This window comes from Elephas maximus, chromosome 3 (assembly GCF_024166365.1).
Source record: "Elephas maximus indicus isolate mEleMax1 chromosome 3, mEleMax1 primary haplotype, whole genome shotgun sequence".
Lineage (NCBI taxonomy): Eukaryota > Metazoa > Chordata > Mammalia > Proboscidea > Elephantidae > Elephas > Elephas maximus.
In genome coordinates this window covers 46,525,238-46,547,178 of record NC_064821.1, presented here as the reverse complement: position 1 = coordinate 46,547,178, position 21,941 = coordinate 46,525,238, and the positions used below count along the sequence as shown (strand labels likewise).

The window sequence follows — 21,941 nt, the reverse complement described above, 5'->3', positions numbered from 1 at the left end:
TCCAGGTAAATAACGAATAGTATTTTAGTGTAAGTATGTATTTTTTTTTTTTTTATGTATGCCCCAAATGTTGCATGGGACATACTTGCACTAAAAAAGTGTTAATTGCTTATCTGAAATTCGTCTTAAACTGGGCATCCTAGAATTTCTTGATTTCGTGTGTATGGATGTACGTGTGTGTGTCCTACATCTGTTGACCCACCTAGCAAGAGTGAGCACACAGATCCTCACCATACCCAAGTGAGCTTATCCTGGAAGGTTGAAAGCTACAGCATCAGGACAAATGAAAAATGGGCCAGTATGAAAATGGGCCATTCATACTGGAAGAGCCCCTAAGTGAAGGTTCACGTGGGAAGTCAAAAGGTGCCAAAAAAGCTGGGATACGTTCACAGCTAAAGAACTACAGCAGGTTATGTAGGGTGTTCAGGACATCTGGAAACAAACTCCCAACCACTGAAGTGGAGAGCAAGGGGCTACTATGTCTTCTTCTCACAGTCCCTGTATCGCCTGGATGGAGCCAGATTCCTGGGCTGGAGGAATGAAGGGGCAGGCTCTCTTTATCTTAGACTGGTTGGACTAGAGAGGAAGAAAGGCCTGGTGACCATAGGAGGCACCTCGCTTCTACCAGAAAAAAACCGAAACCAGTTGCTGTCAAGTCAGTTCTGACTCACAGCAACCCCGTGTGTGTCAGAGTAGAACTGTGCTCCGTGGGGGTTTTCAATGAATGATTTTTCAGAAATAGATCACCAGGCCTTTCTTCCAAAGCACCTCTGGGTGGACTCAAACTGCCAACCTTTCTGTTAGCAGCTGAGTACGTTAACCATTTGCTCCACCCAGTGACTCCACCAATCAATGCTAATACCGTGGAAATGATGCTATAAGGAGTGTGACATTGTTGTCCATTGCCAAAGAGACTCTGGGGAACTTTGTGGTGTCTACCAAGAAGTGGTGGGCTAGAGGACAACACCTGGGCTGCCTTCAGGGAGGGATGCTACCCCTCAGACCGTGTGGGTCCATGCCATCTAAGAGCAGGGACAGCCTAACAGTCAAGTGAATCTGAGGGTCCCATCCATTGTCCTTGGTACAGACACAACTCACAAACAGACTTTGCTGCCCTGTTGGTCTCTGCAAGAATTGGACCAGGGTAACGTCCAACATCCATAAGCAAATCTGCTGCGAAAGACTTCTTTAAGGTTTTAAAAAGCAAAAATGTCACTTTGATGACTAAGGTGTGTTTGACCCAAGCCATGGTCTTTTCAATCTCCTCATAAACATGTGAAAGCTGGATGAGAAAAAAAGGAAGATGGAAGATGAACTGATGCATTTGAATTGGAATGTTGGTTAAGAAGATTGAATATACTGCAGACTGCCAGAAGAACTAACAAATCTGTCTTAGAAGAAAAACAACTATAATGCTCCTTAGAAGGGAGGATGGTAAGACTTCAGTTCGCTTATTTTGGACACATCATCAAAACAGACCAATCGCTAGAAAAGGACATCACATTTGGTAAAAGAGAGGGTCTCAAACGACCAACCTTTCAGTTAGCAGCCAAGCGCATTTACCATTTACACTACTCAGGGACTTCATATCACTACTATTAAAGGGCTTATCCCAGTCCTATCTGAGGCCTGTGCATGGCTACATGGTGATGTATTTTAACCCCTTAACTCCCAGACACTACGAACTAAGAGCACTCACCTGGGGATTGAGATGTTTTGGAAGGCATTGTGATATAGTGACCAGGAAAATGGGAATTTGAAATCAGACAGACGTGGGAAGGTATATTGACTCTGTCACTGACCAGCTAGGTATCCTTGGGTAAGCTTCTTAACCTCTCTGAAATTAATTACATCTTCTGCAAAAATGAGGACAATAATAACCAAAAGCCAAATTCATTAACACTGAGTCATTCCTACTCATGGCAACCCTAAGTGGTACAGAGTAGAACTCCATAGGCTTTTCTTGACTGTAATCTTTAAGGAAGCAGATTGCCAGGTCTTTCTTCTGTGGTGCTGCTGGGTGGGTTTGAACCACCATCCTTTCAGTTAGTAGTTGAGTACAAACCAGTTGTGCTACCCAGGGACCTCAGGGACAACAACAGTACCTATATAAAAAAAAAAAAAAAAATTTTTTTTTTTTTTTATATAATCGGGGTGTTGCGAAGTCATTAAATGAGATTATGCTCATAAGTGAGGAGCTCAGGACCAGGTATTCAGTAAGCATTCAATAAATAATGTTGTCATTGTTGTAGCTGTTGTTACTTAGCTGTAGTCAGGAAAGAAGGAGACTTAGGGATAAGAAGCAAGATCCATACCCTGGCCATGCCTCTGTGAGCTTGGAAAGTCAGCAAAAAGGTTTACTGTTGCAACTTCAAAACATAGCTAGCTTAACGTTATTTATTAGTTAAATTTTTAATTATATGATTTGGGTAGTGACATGTCACCGGGGATGCTAAATAATGAGAAATTCAGGAAAGACTATGGATTTGATCTCCTGAATTGATTCTACCAAAATACACCCAGGTAACCGGAAATTAAATTTTAACTTGTTAGCTTACTAGCAGAATGCTACACAAAAATTTGGACCATTAGAAGTCAGAGGAGAGCCAAGGGAGATCCTCAGATCTTCAGAGGTGTGGCTGAGCAGACTGACTCTATCCATTGGAGATGGCATGAGGCAAGGATGCCATGAGCCACCAGCGTGCGGTGCCAGACAGAAGAGATAACCCCAGATTTGAAAATGAATTTGAAATTTGATTCAAGTCCCAGATGTGTGGCCAACGGGAATAAAAATATCTGCCATCATTCAGTCAGTCATAGGATTGGGGTCAAGATCAAATGAGGTGGTACCTGTGAAAGCATTTAGTCATTCGGCAGATCTCTCTGCTAACTGCAAGGCCCTGTGGGTTGTACTGGGCCAGGCTCTGTCCTTAATAGAGGGGAGAAAACAAGTTTGAACACTCTAAAATCTGTTTGAATAATTACCATATCATACTGAAATGACCAGTTTTATGTTTCTGTATGTTGGCGAAGAATATTGAATATACCATGGACTGCCAAAAGAATGAACAAATCTGTCTTGGAAGAAGTACAACAAGAATGCTACTTAGAAGCACGAATGGCGAGACTGCATCTTACATACTTTGGACATGTTGTCAAGAGGGACCAGTCCCTGGAAAAGGACATCATGCTTGGTAAAGTAGAGGATCAGTGAAAAAGAGGAAGACCCTCAATGAGATGGACTGACACGGTGGCTGCAACAATGGGCTCAAGCATAAAAATGATCATGAGGATGGCACAGGACCAGGCAGTGCTTCGTTCTGTTGTACATAGGGTTGCTATGAGTTGGAAACAACTTAATGGCACCTAACAGCAACAACAATGTTCCTCAAGTAGGATTCTGTGTCTTGTTCGCCTCTATATAACTTGAGCCTAACAGGGTATTTCTGTACAGTGGTGGTTCAGTGCTAGAATTCTCACCTTCCATGCAGGAAACTCAGGCTCATTTCCCAGCCAGAACACTTCATGCGTAGCCACCACCCAGCAGTCAGTGGAGGCTTGCGTGTTACTATGATGCTGCACAGGTTTCAGTGGAGCTTCCTAGCTAAGATGGACTAGGAAGGAAGACCTTGCAATCTACTTCTGAAAACCGGCCAGTGAAAATCCTATTGAGCACAATGGTCTGATCTACAACAGACCATAGGAATGGTGCAGGATCGGGCAACATTTTGTTTCATTGTGCGTGAAGTCACCATGAGTCAAGGGCCAACTCAATGGCAGCTCACAACAACAAGTTATCTAGTATCTAGATACCAGATACAGGTTCTTTCAAATCTTAGAAAATACTAGATACTTAGTATATCTTTATTGAACTGGACAGAATTAATACACAGATGGAGAGTTATGGCAATTAAGAGAAGGAAGTAGTTACTTCCAGCTGATGAAGATCAGGAAAGATACTCTGGAAGAGTCAGATGTGGAAAGATGAGAAGTTATAAGGCCAAGACATTTTTTATCTACAAATTGGAAAAAGCAGGTTCTGGATGAGGATCACTGTGCAGTATAGACAGGTGGGCACAAGTCTGAAGGGGAGTGGAGCGAAATAACATGTCTACTGACTAAAGATACATACTCACTTACTAACAGTAAAAAACACAAATTCTGTGTAAGAATGCATGGCAGAAACCAGAGTGAGATTCCCATTTTATACCCACTGAGATGGCTGTAATCAAAAAAATTGAAACTAACAAGTGTTGATGAGGATGTGGAGAAACTAGAACTCCTGTGCATTGTGGTAGGAAAGCAAAATGGTGCAGCTACTGTGGAAAACAGTTTGGCTGTTCCTCAAAAAGTTAAACATGGAATTACCATATGACCCAGCAATTCCACTCCTAGGTATATGCCCAAGAGAACTAAGAGCAGGGACTCAAATAGATACATGTACAGCAATGTTCACTGCAGCATTCTCAAATAGCCAAAAGGTAGAAAAAACCCAAGTGCCCATCAATAGATGAGTGGATAAACGAAAAATGATCTTTTCATACAAGGGACTATTACTCAACCACAAAGAAAAATGAAGTTCTGATACATGCTATGACATGGATGAACTTTGAAAACATTATGCTGAATGAAATAAGTCAGACACAAAAGGACAGATACTGTATGAACCCACTTTGATGAAACATCTAGAATATGCAAATGCATAGAGATAGAAAGCAGATTAGAGGTCATCGGGGCTGGGCGGCAGGGGAATGGGAAGTTGTTGCTTAAGGGGCACTGAGTTTCCATTTGGGGTGATAAAAAAAAGTTTGGAAATGGATAGTGGTGATGGTTGTACAGTATTGTGAAAGTATTAATGTCACTGAATTATACCACTTAAAAATGGTTGAAACAGCAAATTTTATGTTATATATATTTTGCCACAATAACACTTTTTTAAAAAATACATGGCTGCAGCCCGTGCCCTCTGTGAGCCTCTGCTGCCCACTGTTTCATCAGCCAGCTCACCACCTCCTTATCTACTCAGTGCCGTTTCCCAGACTTAATTTGGGCACCATATGTGTTTATGGCTGGCTATTTTAAATATTTCCCATCAGCTACAAGCAAGATACCGATTTATCTTATGGCTGCAAGCAGAGCTGAAATGATCTGGTACTGCCCCGAGGCCAACAGTTATTTCATGCCCTGTTAATTTCTAATGCAGTAACTACAATATCATTTCTACTTTGAAAAGAGGTGCTTTTTCCTCCCTTTTCTTCTTTGGTTAATATGTGGTCTAAGTGTCCAAATAAAGAACGTCTCTTCTAATGAGGCCGCGTCCAAACACACAACCTTGTTATCACGGCTGCCACTCTAATGATGGGCTTGGAGCTCTACAGCAGTTAATCAAGAAGTCAGGGGAACTCTTCATTCTTTTTAGGCAGCACAAGCAGGTCAGCAAAACCAAAACAAACTTTGTCTTTGCAGCTGAAAGTGCCAGTCAGTGGTGATGGTTGACCATTCTGCTGGGCTGATGGTCCAGGCCAGGGGTTTCCTGTCCACAGTGGAACAGACTCATTGCAGACGGATGGCTTTGTCCATGCTACCCACATGTCATGCAATGGGACCAGAGGCCTCTGCACAATGACAGCCTGTTGGTTCCAAAGGCAGGACACCACCACAATGTGCATCTTAGATCAGAGCAGAGAGAGTCTGGTCCCCAGGAGGCAAACATCAGACCTGCACAGCGCTGGGAGGAACACTGGCATGTCACAATTCTGGCTACCTGTGGCTTAACGTCATGTTAGCTGTTTTTCAACAGATTCTACCAGTGTTCATTGCTATTTCCCATCCCTATCCAAGAGCAATCTCTAGAAAAGGACGTCGTATTTGGTACAGTAGAGAGTCAGTGAAAATGAGGGAAATTCTCAATGAGATAGATTGACATAGTAGCCACAACAATGGACTCCAACACACCAGTGATCCTGAAGATGGCATAAGACTAGACAACGTTGCATTCTGTTGTGCATGGGGTTGCCATGAGTCGGCACTGACTTGATAGCAACTCACAATGACAACCTTACTATCTCACTAGCTCCCACCTTTTCTTAATCCCCTACATTTATGCCACTTCCTTCAGGCCAAGTCTGCCTTAGGTACCCCTCCCACATGTTCTGCAAGGGGCCTTGTGATTCTTCTATCGTAGCCTCATCACCCTGCCCAAAACCTCTGGGGCCAGGGAAAATCACTGCGAGCTTTTGTATCCCCATGAGAGTGGAGACCATGTCTTCTTTTATCATCACTGTACCCTCAATACCTACCAGGATGCCAGTGGAGAGAAAGCATTCTATAACTGGTAGCTAAATGAAGAGCATGTGCTTAATAAATGTGTGTTGATGTGATATGAAAAAACAAGACCCCACTTGAATGCTCAGGAAACAACCGATATAAGGGTAAGGGCTTGAGCTATAGAACCAGAAAAACTTAACTTCAAGTTTCAATTCTGCTATTGATTTATGGCAAGTGAAACTCTCTCTGAGGCTCAATTTCTTCATGTTTGTTGTTGTTGTTAGCTGCCATCAAGTTGGTCCTCTGACTCGTGGTGACCCCATTCACAATGGGATCAGACCATCGTGATCACAGAGTTTTCATTGGCTGATTTTTCTGGAAGTAGTCACCAGGCCTTTCTGCCTAGTCTTGTCTTAGTCTGGAAGCTCTGCTGAAACCTGTCCAGCATCGTAGCAACACACAAGCCTCCACTGACGGACAGGTGGTACCTTGTGGGTATGAGGTGCATTAGCCAGGAATCAAACCCAGATCTCCTGCGTGGAAGGTAAGAATTCTATCACTGAACCATCACTGCTCCCTCTGCATCTAGAGAATGGGTATAATAATGTTTACTTTGCATGGATGTTTTTATGAGGGTTAAATGAGATAACATACGTGGTACCTAGGAGACTTATAAGCCTATGACTACCCTTTAGTCAGTGTGTGGCCTCCTATCTCTGTGAGAACCCAACTGTGAAGAAGTCAGGAAGATAGGCAGCCAGAGGCTGGCCTGGCTTCTGAGAGACACCCCAACACACCCAACCTGGGAGGTGTGAGGACCAGGCAAAAGACAGCCCCGAAAACTTCTGGGGGCAGAGACAAGCACTATGAACTTGAGAGTCACTCCTCCAGCTCGTCCCAGAGAAAAACATCAATTCTCGCTGATTCATCCGGCTCAGCAGATCCCCTGGCTGAGGCCATGCTGGAGGCACAGGGATGTTTGAGATCTGGCTGTCTGCTCTCAGGAAATCTCCCGCCCCCAAATTCCCTCCACCATTTGAGGCACCATGTAGGCAGGCATAAATCTGCATGGGGGAACAACTTGAGACACACTGAGATTTCATCCTTAAAACAGTCGACATCACAACTACCTTCTCTTTCCTCCCTGCCAACCCCCGTCATGCCTGACCTTCTGACCACAGAGCCCAGTATTATTGGAAACCTGATTGAGCCAGCTCCTCCTTGGCTTACAGACAAGACAACCAGTCACGGAACTAACAGCTCAGCAGCTTCAAAAGCGGCTGCCCCCATCCTGTGCCTGGCTGAGAAAATCAATGTGCCTTTGAGTTGCTTTGTGTATCTAGGGCCCCAGCCATAAAGAACAAAAGCAGCTATACCGCTAAGCTGTTCCTTGAACAGGGCCGAATGTTTTCCTGGCCTGGGGGAACGCTTATAGCAAGTTATACGTTAAATGGTAGATCCAAATATCTTTATCATGCCCTTGAACTGAGAAAACTGACTCAGGTGGTAGAAAAATCACATAGCCAAAACCATGTGCCTCATTGTCCGCCTCACCTGACAGCAGGGGTGGCTGCCTGGCACCGTGCCTGGGTGATGTGGGTACTAAATCAGTGGGTACTGCCCGACTCTGAACCCACTGGAGAAAGAAGCAGGGTTCAAACTCAGATGTTCCATACTCCTATGAGATGTAAAATCCCAGTGCGCATCCCCATTGCCATTTCCCAGGTAGAAAAGACCAACCGCCCACTGTCCCAGAGCATGCCCACTCGTCCTTTCAGCTGCTGGTCCAGATCAGAGCTAACACAGGAGGAACGCCAGCGAGACGCGGAGCTGCTTGCCTGAGAAGTCTGTCTGCAGGGCTGTGTATAAGTCATGCCCATGGTAGGCAATTCAATCCTATAGTACACAATTCACAGCAAAGGACTTCCATTAGCATGAGAAGATGTACATCTCCACCAACGATCGAGGAAATTTCCAGTTCACCTCTAACAGGGCGCCATCTTTCATTCATCAGTGTTATGAGCAGGTGAGGGGGGAACTGGTAAACCCCAGTGCTGGTGGGCTTATAATTGTACAGACACTTTGGAGAGCAATTTGGCAGTATCTAATAAAACCGAAAATGCTCATACTTCAAAAAAAAAAAAAAAAAGTCTTTGGCATGGAGATGATTCCGACTCATGATGACCCCATGTGTTACAGAGTAGAACTGTTCCATAGGGTTTTCTTGGCTGTGAGGAGCCTTGGTGGCACAACGGCTAAGCACTTGGCTGCTAACCTAAAGGTTGGCGTTTTAAACTCACCCAGCCACTTTGTGGGAGAAAGACCTGGTGGTCTGCTTCTGGAAAAATTACAGCCTGGAAAACCCTACGGGGCATTTCTACTCTATCACATGGGGTGGCTATGAGTTGGAATTGACTTGAAGGCACCTAACTACAACAACATGGACATGTCTGTCTCCTCAATTTGACCATGAGTCCGTGGAGGCAGAGAAATGGCTGGCTTCTGTTTTCTCCGCAGACACCACAGGGTTTGGACAGAGTAGGTATAGCATCAATATTTACTGACTCATGGGACATCTTCCTGAGGGACAGTCCTCAGCTGCCCACCCTCCCACGTGGCCGAGGTGTAATCTTCCCCAACTCATGTGGCCCCTGAGCTCCATGCACAAGGCCACCACACAGCAAACAGCACCCGGCCTTCATGCCTTCGCTCTCTAAGAGCCTAAAAGCAAATCTCCTTGTCCCCTTTCCTGGTGTGTCCTGGAAATCCCTCACCATCTAGCGTGTTTCCCTCCTCCGTGTTCAGAGGGTCCCTACTGCCCCCTTGCACATGTCTACACATTAGTCTGTAAGCGTGAGAGCCACAAATAGCTCCAAACATAAATACAGCCTAAAAATAGCCATAAATCATTCTGATTCCATTCCATGACAATTCTAATTTACAATACGAGAGGAGAAAATGAACACTGTGGCTTTTTTTTTTTTTTTTTTTACTCTGGGTTTCTGAGCCACTGCCGAAGAAGAATTCTGCCCTGCCATTACTTACGCCCCAAAGTTCCTGATTTATGTATTACTAAAGATGAAATACACCAGGACCCGCAGGCATGGGGGCTGCTGGCCGCAGTTTCATTGTGAATTCCTTTCAAGCAGGCTGTTGGTCCCAGGCTGAGCCGGCTCCTCATTCTTTGACCCCACCCATGCTTCTCCTCACTTTCTACTGATTATTACTCTGTTGGGGGAGATAAGTGTCCCACTCCCCAAGAGCTGAGCCTCCCTCCCTCGGCTCCGCGCAATGATGGCTAATATATTTGCACAATCAATGGTCACAGTCCTAGAGGTGGTTCCAAGGAGCATGTTTGCCGTAATCTGCATTTTAATGTTCCATGCAGTCAATTAAATCCTGCTGTGTAAACACTGTGCACTGGAGAAGGTAGGGAACTGGAGTAATCTCATACAGAGGCTTTCCTTTGTTCATCATCATAAAGCATTGTTATTAGGTGCAAAAAAAAAAACACATAAAACAAAAGTTATCTCTCTCTGTGGGGTAATATAATAAAAGCCATTTGATGCTATTTTTAACAGCTGTAAAAGCACATGATTAATATAGAAAAAGACATAATGACAAAGTGTATCTCAAAAGACGTCAGCGTGGCAGGGCAATCTACTGAGCTCAAGTGGGCTTACTGTCCTAGCTATCAATCGTGGCACACCGAGGGTCCCGCACACCCTCAGATTCTTTGATCTGTTTGAAATACCAGGTGGATAACACGCAGGCTTCTCAGGTCCTGGCCCAAGACAACCAGACTCCAGGGAAGATCCTTTCACACAGGTCAGTGAGAAAGGCAGCGCAGTGGATGCTCGCTAATCAGTAGGCCAACAATTTGCACTATTCACATCCCCTCCCTCTACCACTGTGACACACAGCCTGGCCCTTGGATGTTGGAGAAGGGAAACCAGGGGAATTTCTCCATAGCTGCCCAAGGTTGACAGCCTGGGGGTTGGAACCAAAGCAAATAAACCAGTCTGCACCATGGTACAGTCTCCACCCAAGGACCAAGCCCTGGAGTGTACCCAAGACCACAAGATGTTGTCTGCAGCAACTGTTTCCACTCCAGCCCTGTAAAAATCACGTGTACCTCGTTACGATATTATCTTTAATATCTGTGTGTTCTCTGAACTTGAGATACCCAAGAGGGAATGGAAGGGTTTGTTAGTCGAGGGAAGGAAGCCAGGATGGAGAATTACCAACTCCTGAGGGACCACTTGGCAGAGGTAGACTGAGGTCACCTCAAAAGGGAGCTTGCTTATACTACACCCTCTCTTCCCCAGCCTCTGCAAACCCAAACTCTCCGTGCACTCAGAGACTCTTCTGTGATAAACGCCCTAAATGATTCTGTAGGAACCTCGCAAATCTCAATCTATACACCACTGACTCCCTAGAACACGAGCACATCAGTTAAATCCAGCTTCACTGAAAACCTGAGTGGAGACCCATTACGCAGGGTAAGAAATTAGGAAAAAACAAAGCAGGGTCTTGGCAAACAAAACTTCTGTTGGCAGAAGGGGCTGGTATCATATTACGTCAAAGCATTCCATTCTCGGTTTCAGCTCAGGACATGATATTTGGGGAACGAGAGGACCTCGTCCGATCTTTACCTCCACTCCCTGGACCTTCAGTTTCATGTGATCCTCTCTGGTCGTTTTCCCATCTTTCCTCTTTTTCCAGCAATACCCATCTTTCCTGTATTTCACCTTCTTCCTGTTGTAGAGTATCATAGAGCCATTCTGTGGTCTGGAAACAACAAATGGTTAAATTACCAAGAGAGCCAAGCAGGAGAGAAATTTATGAAGAAAGATATCGCAGGCCAGTAAAAGTCTCTACAGAAAAGCAATATTCCACATTTGCAGGACCATAATTTTTCACCTTTCATCACAGCTCCCTGGATTAGCCGTGTTTTATGGCCAACCAAAATTTGCTCGTGGATTTGGTACCTAATGAATTAAATGTGTCAATGATAGGCTTAAAAAACATCCCCTTAGTAATATCCACCGTCTAATCAGGATATACGATGCGGGGGCCTGCGCTATGCACTGAAAAGTCGGCAAAACAGAGAGAGAAAGCAAAAAGAGCCGGGAGGGTTGTGGCAGCCTGCAATAGCTTATCTCTTGTAGAAGGATTTTCTACACATCTTTTTAATCCATCACCCAGCATTAGGAAATAAATAAGTTTAACGCAGACGCTAGATGACTATGTTAAGAACAGACCAATGGAAGAGCCGGTCGTGGAATCCGAATGCTCTTGATTCACTGCCTGCATTTAGATTACCGCTAGATATGGAACACCACCTCCAGTCCTTCTTCTCAAGCCAGCTAAGTACCTGATTCTTTCCCATTTGGGCTTCAACTATCAGAGGGTTCAGATGCTGCCAGGTAAATTCTTCCACTGGGTTCATAGCCACAATATCTCAAGGAAATCATCTCCTGCTTGCCAAGTGAGTGGGATGTCTGTTCTTGTGCCATTTCAAAGGACAAACAGAAAGCGCCTTGGACTTTCCAAAATAAATTCATGCTTCAACCATAGAGAGCAAGATGGTTACATGTCGTCATGTATTTTTGATTTGGGAACACCAAGGAAGGAAAGAACCAAACCCATCAGGCACCTGGGGGCAAGGGCTCTGATAAATCACTTCCAAAGCCAAGGTTCAGCAGGTGTGGGCAAATCCAGCCTCCAAGACAGATTTCTCTGGAAGCAAACAGCTCACTGCCCACTCCGTGGCCAGCTCTGTGTCACTCTGCCCCTGGACACTCGGCACAGAATAAACCATTGCTGTCAAGTGGATTCTAACTCACAGCAACCCTAGAGGACAGAGTAGAACTGCCCCATAGGGTTTCCAAGGAGTGGCTGGTGGGTTCGAAATGCTGACCTTTTGGTTAGCAGCTGTAGCTACAGAATAAGCTATGTCAAATGATTCTGTGCACCAGCGAGGCCCGCAATCATTCCTTCTCTCTCTCAGCCAAGGTGAGACAGCCCTTTACACAAATAAGGCAAATGAAGTTGCTGCTTCTGCTGTGAGCTGGCTTACAGGATTCTCTGCTACCACAGAGGTGAGAAAATGATCAATCAGCCCTCCCTCCCATGGCCTGGGGCAGCAGCCTCCCACTTTCTGTTTCCTTTGAACAATGGGCCATTTCACAATTGGGCACAGAACATCGTGCTATTGATGTCTTAATATTCCATTGTCTGTAGGGAAAAAAATCATGCCAGGGTGACAGCAGCTAATTGTAGCTCCCACCCAGCCCGACGATGTCATTCAGCAGCAATATGATGACTAAACAGCAATTCCATTGGAAATTATAGACTTTCAACAGCAACTCCCAACACTTTATTGTTTCCCCATCACTGTGCAATTGGTTTGTGTCAGTGTTGGTTTCCTCCCTAAGTCTGTACTGACTAAAACAATCGGGAAACAGCTCTGCGCGCTTGTCACAATGCTGTCAGCTGATGGTATTTGTCTCCCACTTACAAGACTGCATTGAAAACCTTCCCATTCTCTTCCGTTTCTAAGTGGCAGGTAGGCTCACCTATGGGACTAACTGCCTGCCTCTTTCCATTCCAGCTTTGCTCAAGATACTTGTACTAATCTTCAGAGCACTGGAACCCCACCCTACCCCCTAAAAGACCCATTAGGAGGGCCCTGAAATCCAACCAGGGAGTCCCTGAGTGGTACAAACCATCAATGTGCTCAGCTGCTAATAGAAAGATTGGAGGCTCAAGTCCACCCAGAGGTGCAGGTGCCTCAGAAGAAAGAGCTGGTGATTGACTTCCTAAATTTCAGCCATCGAAACCCTATGGAGCATAGTTCTACTCTGACACACATGGGGTCACCATGAGTTGGGGTTGACGTGACAGCAGCTAGTTTAAAGTTGAACCACTGTGCTTAGGACCTCTGCCTATGGAATAAGCAAAGGGACATGCCTGATCGAATACACATCTCTGCGTTGGCCTTGTCCTCTCCAAGGAATGAAGACACCCATGAGTGTTGCAGAGACACCTCTGGTTCCAGAAAACTCATCCACTCAGATGGGTGTCACATCCATCAAATCCAGCTTCTCATGAGTTTAGACATGGCTTGTGGCTTGTTCCATCTTCCTGCCCTCTCCAAACATAGTTAGTGAGCGCAGGGGTATCTTCAGGCAACGGCCCCAAATTGTAACTTGTGTGACCGAGAGAATGTGAATTCCCCCAAAACACTGTCATTCGCACAGAGTCACAACAACACCCACTGAAGGAAACTCATCTTTCTCTAGCGACCCACCCTCTGCTAGTCTGAGAATGGCCCTGTCATCTGACACTTTTAGCAGGACACAATTCCACAGGGAACTTAAATGTCCAACTTAAATGGCCTTAATAAATGTAATCATCATTTCAGCTTGCAATAATGAGCAACCTAATAGCATTTAATCCACCAATCTGGTTTTATTAGAACTTATCTCTACTCCGAGTGATGGGGAAGGTCCCTAACATAGCACACAGGTCCTAAGAATGGCAAGGGAAGGAACAGACACACTGCAATAGGACCAATGTGCTCCAAAATACAGAGAAAAAGAGGCTATATTGCAGTTTCAGAATAAAATTAAGAGGCAGTCAGAGACCAGAAAAGGAAGGAAGAAGGAAAGGGAGGAAGTTGCTCTGCGAGGAACTAGAGGCTGGTCATATCGGGGCCAGAAAGGGCAGGACTTTGACACATTTCCTGAGAGCATAAAAGGCAACACCCATCTGAGAAGAGCAGGGAAATGAGAATGGAGTTGAGGACAGACAGGGTAACAGGGACTGCATGGAGGAGGCATGGAAGTGAGAGTAGGTCAGGTCCATCCATGGGCTTCTCCAGGGAAACCCTTCAATTTGATGATACCTCAGCTCTCAGCTATTGGCTGCTTACTCTGTGCTGGGCAGGGCATGCCACATGCATATCTACATCTACACCCACATCAACATGACACTGACACCTATACCCACATCTACACCAACACTGACAGCTATTCCTACACTAACATCTATAAGAACACCTACATCTACACCGAGACCTATGCCTACACCAGTATCTACAAGAACACCGATATCTACGTTAACACTGACATCTACACCAACATCAACACCAGTACCTGCATTGGCATGGTCACTAACATCAAGACCGAAACCAACACTTGAACCTATACCAACATCTACACTGACACTGACACCTACGCTAACACGGACACAGATACTGACATCTACACTGACACTGACACCAGCATCTGCACCTACACTGAAATCTATACCAACACTGATGTCTCCACCAACATCTACACTGACACTGACACCAACACCTACACTAACACGGACACAGATACTGACGTCCACACTGACACTGACACCAGCATCTGCACCTACACTGAAATCTATACCAACACTGACATCTCCACCAACATCTACACTGACACTGACACCAACACCTACACTAACACGGACACAGATACTGACGTCCACACTGACACTGACACCAGCATCTGCACCTACACTGAAATCTATACCAACACCGACGTCTACACCAACATCTACACTGACACTGACACCTATGCCCACACCAACATCTATAAGAACACAGACATCTACATCTACATCAACATGGGCACCAACATCTACACTGACACCAACATCTATACCACATCCCAAACCTACACCTACACCAATATCTACACCTACACCCATACTGACACCAATACCTACATCTACACCTACATCAACATGGGCACCAACATCTACACTGACACCAACATCTATACCACATCCCATACCTACACCTACACCAATATCTACACCTACGCCCATACCTACATCTACATCTATGTGTACACTGACACCAATACCAATACCCACATCTATATCTTTATATCTAGCTTTCAGTGTCCTCTAAACAACCCTATAGGGTAGGTATTATTATCATCCCCAGTTATAGATGAGGAAACCAAGCCTCTCTAGGCAGAAAGTATCGGAGCAGGATTCATGCTGACTCCAGAGCCACCACTGCAGCTACTGGTTAGGGCAGGCTGTGGGGGCCAGTCCAGGTTTGAACCCCAGCTCTGCTCTACTAGCTGGGTGGTCATTAATGCCCTGAACGTACCCGTCACCCAAAGGCAGACAGGGATTTGGTGGGTGAGACCCCGGCTTCCTTGCCCTGTGGTTGGATAACTCTGAGGTGTGCTCTACACACCCTCCCAGAGCTCCCCATGCGTTTATAAGCAACAGTTGTCCACAGCGATAACTGATAACTTGCTTGAAAAGGGCCCTTTATTTGTATTCTTTCCTTTTCTCTCTCACTTTCCCACTCCCCTACTGGTGTTTCCTGTAATCACCCCCTAAATAACCTGCTTGCACTCAAATCCTCATCTCAGGATCTCCTTCTGGGAGAATCCAGGCTCACAGTGTAAGAGAGCCTCAGAAAAACAACCCAAGAGCTCCATTGCAGCAGTGCTGAGGAATAACAAGGAAACAGTGAGCAAAAGGAAGCTTCACTCTAACCAGGGAGATCCCTCGCCAAATAATCCTTTTATCTGAGAGATTAACAACTAGCAAAACCAATAGCACTCAATGCAATATGGTAAAAAGATAATGGGTCAACGGAAAAACTACTGCAAATAATGAGAGTAAAAAAGAAGGTATAAAATTAAGATATAAAATCAGTTGATTCCGACTCGTAGTGACCCCATCTATTTCCTTTTGGAAATATCACCAGGCCTGTTTTCTGAGGCACCTCTAGGTAGGTTCAAACCGCCAACCTTTCAGCTAGTAGTCAAGTGCCTAACCATTTGCACCACCCAGGGACTCCTACAAAATCAAGAGCATATATACACATACATAAACAAAAACCAGAATAAATAATAGAAGACTCCATTTAGTTTACAGCAAAAAAAAAAAAATTAAGGCCTAGGCATAAACTTATCAAGAAATTCCCAAAACCCAAAGAGAAAAACTATAGAAAACTTCTAACAGACACAAAAGCAGATTTCAGTAAATTAAAAACATAGCATGTTATTGGTTAGAAAGAATTAAGATCATGCAAATGTCAATCTTCCCAAAGTTAATTTAGAAGTGTATTGCAATGTTAATAAAAATCCCATCACAATTTTTTTTTAGATCTAGAAAAATTTATTACATACAATTTTTGGAAGGTCAAAACCACTAAGGATAGCCAGGAAAACCCCCAATAACAGAAGACCAAGGCGTAGAGATCTGCCACACACCATACTTTTCAATGTATGAAAGTGACACACGACTAGACCAATGAAACAGAATAGAAGATCCAGAAATATTCCCACTTGCATATGCAAATTAGTATGTGATAAAGTCACTGGGGGAAGGGATTAATTTTTTAATAAGTGATGTTGGGATAACTGGATAGGCATATGAAAAAAGATAAAACTGACTCTATTGCTCCCATCACACATTAGCATAAATTCTAAATCAATCAGAGATTCAGATGTAATAAAATCATACATGCTCTATAAGAAAATACAGGTAGATTCTTTATAATCTGGAAGTGAGAAAACTTTCTTAGCCATGATTCAAAATCCAGCAACAATATAGGAAAACAGGTACATTTGACTACATAAAAAGAAAGCTTCCAAACTGCTTTCCCAGGTGCTGTACCATTTCACATTCCCGTTAGAAATGTATGAGAGTTCCAGTTTCTCCACTTCCTTACCAACATGTGGCAGTGTGTGTGTAGTGGCATCTCACTGTGCATTTCTCTAATGGCAAATGATGAGCATCTTTTCATGTGCTTTTTAGCCATTCACGTAATTTCTTTGGTGAAATAACTATTGGAGTCTTTCATTCATTTTTAATTGAATTGTTTGACGCCTTATTAATAGATTGTAAGAGTTCTGTACATATAATCTGAATACAAGTTCTTTACCACATCAAGATGATTCTGACTCATGTTGACCCCATGTGTTTCAGAGTAGAACTACTCCATAGGGTGTTCTTAGCTGAGTGGGTTTGAACCGCCAACCTGTAAACCTACAGTTTACTTCTACGATCCATTTCGAGTTAACTTTTAAGTACGGTATTAGGTAAGGGTCTAAGTTATTTAGTTTGTTTTTGTTAGCTAAGTGAAAACTGCTTTCTCCTCCCAGAAACCTTTATCAGATATAAGATACTCAAATATTATCTCCCAGTTCCTGATTTGTCTTTTCTATTCCTCAATGATTTCTTTTGAAGAACAAATTTTTTAAATTTTTACAAAGTCCAATTTATCAATTTTTTAAAAAGATCACGATTTTAGCATCATGTCTAAGAATTTTTTGCCTAACCCAAGGTTTTACAAAGATTTTCTCTTATACAGTAAAATCTGTGGAAGCCGGAACCTCTGTAAGGTGGAAACCAGTCAGAGAAAGAAAACTCAATTTTTTTCCCACTAAAATGAGTGATAGAAAAGTGGTAAAGCTGTATGTACCCTGTCAAAGATGGAAAACTTGCAAGACCCAGAAAAACAAGGCAGTCCCATTGAGTTCCAGCTCTCACGGGTTTCACTGTATTTCCTTCTATATTTTTAAACAGTTTTAGCTCTTAGACTTCTATGATCCATTTTGAGTCAATTTTTATGCATGGTATTAGGTAAGGGTCTAAGAGATTTTGTTTGTTTTGGTTTTAATGTGGATATCCAATAGTCCCAACATCACCTGTTGAACAAAAAAGAAAAAAAAAGTCTATCTCCCCTCCCCTCTTGGCACCGTTGTTGAAAATAAATTGACCATAAACATAGGCTCTAATTCTAGACTTTATATTCTGTTCCATTATCTGTCCTTATGCCAGTGCCACACTGTCTTGATTGTTGTAGCTTTGTAGTAAGTTTTGAAATCAGGAACTCTAAGTCCTCCAACTTTATTCTCCTTTTTCAAAATTTTGGCTATTCTAGGTCCTTTTTATTTCCATATAAATTTTATGATAAACTTGACAATTTCTGCCAAAAAAAAAAAGCCTGCTGAGATTTTGATAGGGGTTGCACTGACTCCATAAATCAGTTTGGGGAGAGGAGAATTGCCATCTTAACATATTGAGTCTTCCAATGCATGAACATGGAATGTCTCTCCATTATGTAAGTCTTTAATTTCTCTCAGTAAGGTTCCACGGTTTTCAAGGTACAGGTTTTGTATTTTGTAAATCAAATTTATCACTAAGTATTTTACTCTTTTTTTGATGTTCTTATGGATGGAATTGTTTTCTTAACCTTTGGATAGTTCACTTCTATTCCATAGAAATATAACTGATTTTTGTATGTTGATCTTGCATCAGTGATCTTGCTAAACTCATTTATTATAGTTCTCGTGATTTCGGGAGGCGGGGGTTGATTCTTTAGGATTTTCTACATACAGGATTGTGCTGCCTGTGAATACAGCTTCCCTCCTTTCTTTCCATTCTGGAGATCTTTTATTACTTTTTCTTTAACTTATTTCTCTGGTTAGAACCCCCAGCACAATGTTGAATAGAAGTGGTGAGAGCAGGCATCCTTGCCTTGTTTCTGATCTTAGAGAAAAAGCTTTCGTCTTTCACCATTAAGTATGATGTTAGCTGTAGCAAACACTTTTAAAATAAAGTGAAAAGGATTCAGAAGCCATTTCAGCATCAATAAGAATAATAACTGCAGTGGATTAAACATATTAAACATGTTTAAATCCAAGAGTTCATAATGATACTAAAGCAGACAAACGAAAAACTAACTGGTCATTGTTGCCCTGTCCTATGGGGTCTATTCCGACTAGGGAATAGACCTGACGGCAGTGGGTTTAGTTTTTGGTTTGGTCATTGTCGGACGCTGTTAGTGACCCAACACATTTTTTTGAAAACTAAAAAGAAGGGGAAGAATCAGGCATTTATCCTACCTCTATATACAAACTCTTCCTTTGGGTTACCAAATAGTAGAAGGAAGGAATTCCTCTGCTAGTATTTCAGCCAATAAATGAAGAAGAAATGATAGAATTAAAGTATCACCATTTTGCAACCCCTAATTTTTTTTTTTTAAAGAATTAATGGCTCCAGACATTGATCATCAATGGCTGCTGACATCACAAAAGAGAGACCAGGAGCTATGTGTCTCCTGATGGAAGAATACAACTCTACCAAAGAGTGCTGTTGAAAAAGAAAACGAACTTGAAATTATTCAGACCATTTGATCTAACTACCATTTTATGAGATCCACAGAGGAGAGAGGAACATGGTAAGGGACACCATGGGGATAAAGTCAGCAACATTCTGACTGTAGGAAACTCTGCAGGATAGATGACTCCACATCTTCAACAAATTCACTGAGAGACAAAGAGAGAGAGAGAAGAGCAAGCAAGCCTGGGAGTGGTAATTACAGACTAAAATAGACTTAAATAGCTATATCAACCAATTGCAATGTGTAGACCTTACTTGGATACTGTTATGGATTGAATTTTGTCCCCCCAAAATAGGTGTTGGAATCCTAACCCCTATACGTGTGGATGTAACCCTATTTAGGAATAGAGTTTTTTGTTGTTGTTGTTGTTATGTTAACGATCTATCTAAAATCTTTGTGGGGTATGTCTTAAATCTAGGCATTTTTGAAATATAAAAAGCAGTATAGACAGAGACCAGCAAGCACAAATGGGGGAAAGATAGAAGCCACATAAAGATGTCCAAGGAACCAAGGAATAGAAGCTGAAAAGAGACAAGGACCTTCCCTCAGAGCCAACAGAGAAAGCCCTTCCCTATAGCCAGTGCCCTGAATTGAGGACTCTAGCCTCCTGTGCTGTGAGAAAATAAATTTCTGTTCATTAAAGACACTCGCTTGTGGTAAGGACTAGGTAACTAAAACAGATACTAAGCCAAACAAAGAAACTGAAAAAAAAAAAAAAAGAAATTTATGAGACAACTGGAAATTTGAACAATGACTAGATATTTAATGATATTTCAAATTATTATTAATTTTTACAGTGGTAAATATATACACAGTGATTTTGGGCAAATCTGCTGCAAAAGACCTCTTTAAAGTGTTAAAAAGCAAAGATGCCCCCTTGAGGACTCAGGTGTACCTGACGTAAGTCATGGTATTTTCAATTGTCTCATATGCATGTGAAAGCTGGACAATGAATAAGCAAGCCCAAAGAAAAATTGATGCATTTAAATTATAGTGCTGGTGAAGAACACTGAATATACCATGAGCTCCCAGAAGAATGAACAAATCTGTTTTGGAATAAGTACAGCCAGAATGCTTCTTAGAAGCAAGGGTAGTGAGACTTCGTCTTGCTTACTTTGGACATGTTATTAGGAGGGACCATTCCCTGGAGAAGGACATCATGCTTGGTAGAGTGTAAGTGAAAAAGAGGAAGACCCTCAAGGAGATTGATTGACACAGTGGCTGTAACAATGGGCTCAAATATAACAATGATTGCGAGGATGGTGCAGTACTAGGCAGTATTTCCTTCTGTTGTGCATGGGGTCACCTAGAGTCAGAACCAACAGCACCTAACAACAACGAATGTATAGTGATGGTGATAACTTATTTTTTAAAGAGTCCTTATCTTTTGGAGATACATACTGAAATATTTACTGAAGAAATTACTTAATGCCTGAGATATGCTTCAAAATAATGTGGGGGCAGGGGGTGGATGAAACAAGTCTGGCCATGGGTTGATCATAGTTGCAGCTGACTGATAATGACGTGGTACTTCATTGTACTAGTTTGTCTACTTTGTTGTTGTTGTTGTTGTGTGCCATTGAGCCAATTCTGACTCATAGCAAGCATATATGACAGTGTAGAACTGCCCCACAGGGTTTTCTAGGCTATAATCTTTATGGGAGAAGATTGCCGGGTCTTTTCTCCTGAGGAGCGACTGGTGGATTTGAACCCCCGACCTTTTGGTTAGCAGCCAAGTGCTTAACCATCGTGCCACCAGAGCTCCTTCCCTTGTCAACTTCAGATGTTTGAAATTTTCTATCACAGAAAGTTTTTTTGCTTTTAAAAAAAGAAGACAGTCATGGGATTTGAAGTAGGATCTAGTTATGTCTTAGAACTTGGCTCAGCTCCTTACAGCCATGTGACCATGAGCAAATGACTTCACCGACCTGTTGCATCGTAATCTATGTAAGACACCCAGCAGGGTACTGGCATATAATATCTGTTCTTAATGGTTAATTATGATAACACTGAACTGGGCCCCTATTTGTAGGGTTTTACCCCTGTAGTAAAAATGGCCAAAGGCCTTGGGAAGCACTGAAATGGCACAGTGTGGGAAACTCACGCCTCGCTGGAAAACTCGCCCCTGGCAGAGGCAGTCCCTGAATACTTGAGGCCCATATACTCCCATCCACCACTCTGGGGAATGATATATTTTTCAGATTAGGGAAATAGAAGATGATTAATAACTGAAGATCAGCAGGGCGCTGTGCTATTGAGAGGTTTTGTTTGTTGATACTAAATAGGAATTTATGGTGCAACTGGAGGTTGAATTGAGGACTAGGTTGCTCCTACAAAGCAAAAGGTCTGGACACTATTCCCAGTGCTTGAGTCTATCTTTAGAAATCAGTGTACCCAAAACAGGTCTGCTCTATGGCCCCTCCTGCTAGAACCTCCATTTTCCCTTTCATTAGCTGACCATTTCTAGAACCTCAAC

At 43.0% G+C, this 21,941-nt stretch overlaps 1 protein-coding gene across 1 annotated transcript in view; it reads right to left on the bottom strand.

The window, feature by feature from the left end:
- CAMTA1 (calmodulin binding transcription activator 1) overlaps positions 1–21,941 on the bottom strand; it is a 1,103,644-nt gene that overhangs the window by 538,165 nt on the left and 543,538 nt on the right. The window contains exon 5 of the mRNA XM_049877793.1: positions 10,923–11,058. Within this exon, the coding sequence (XP_049733750.1) occupies positions 10,923–11,058 (136 nt within the window). The remainder of the gene's footprint in view (positions 1–10,922; positions 11,059–21,941) is intronic.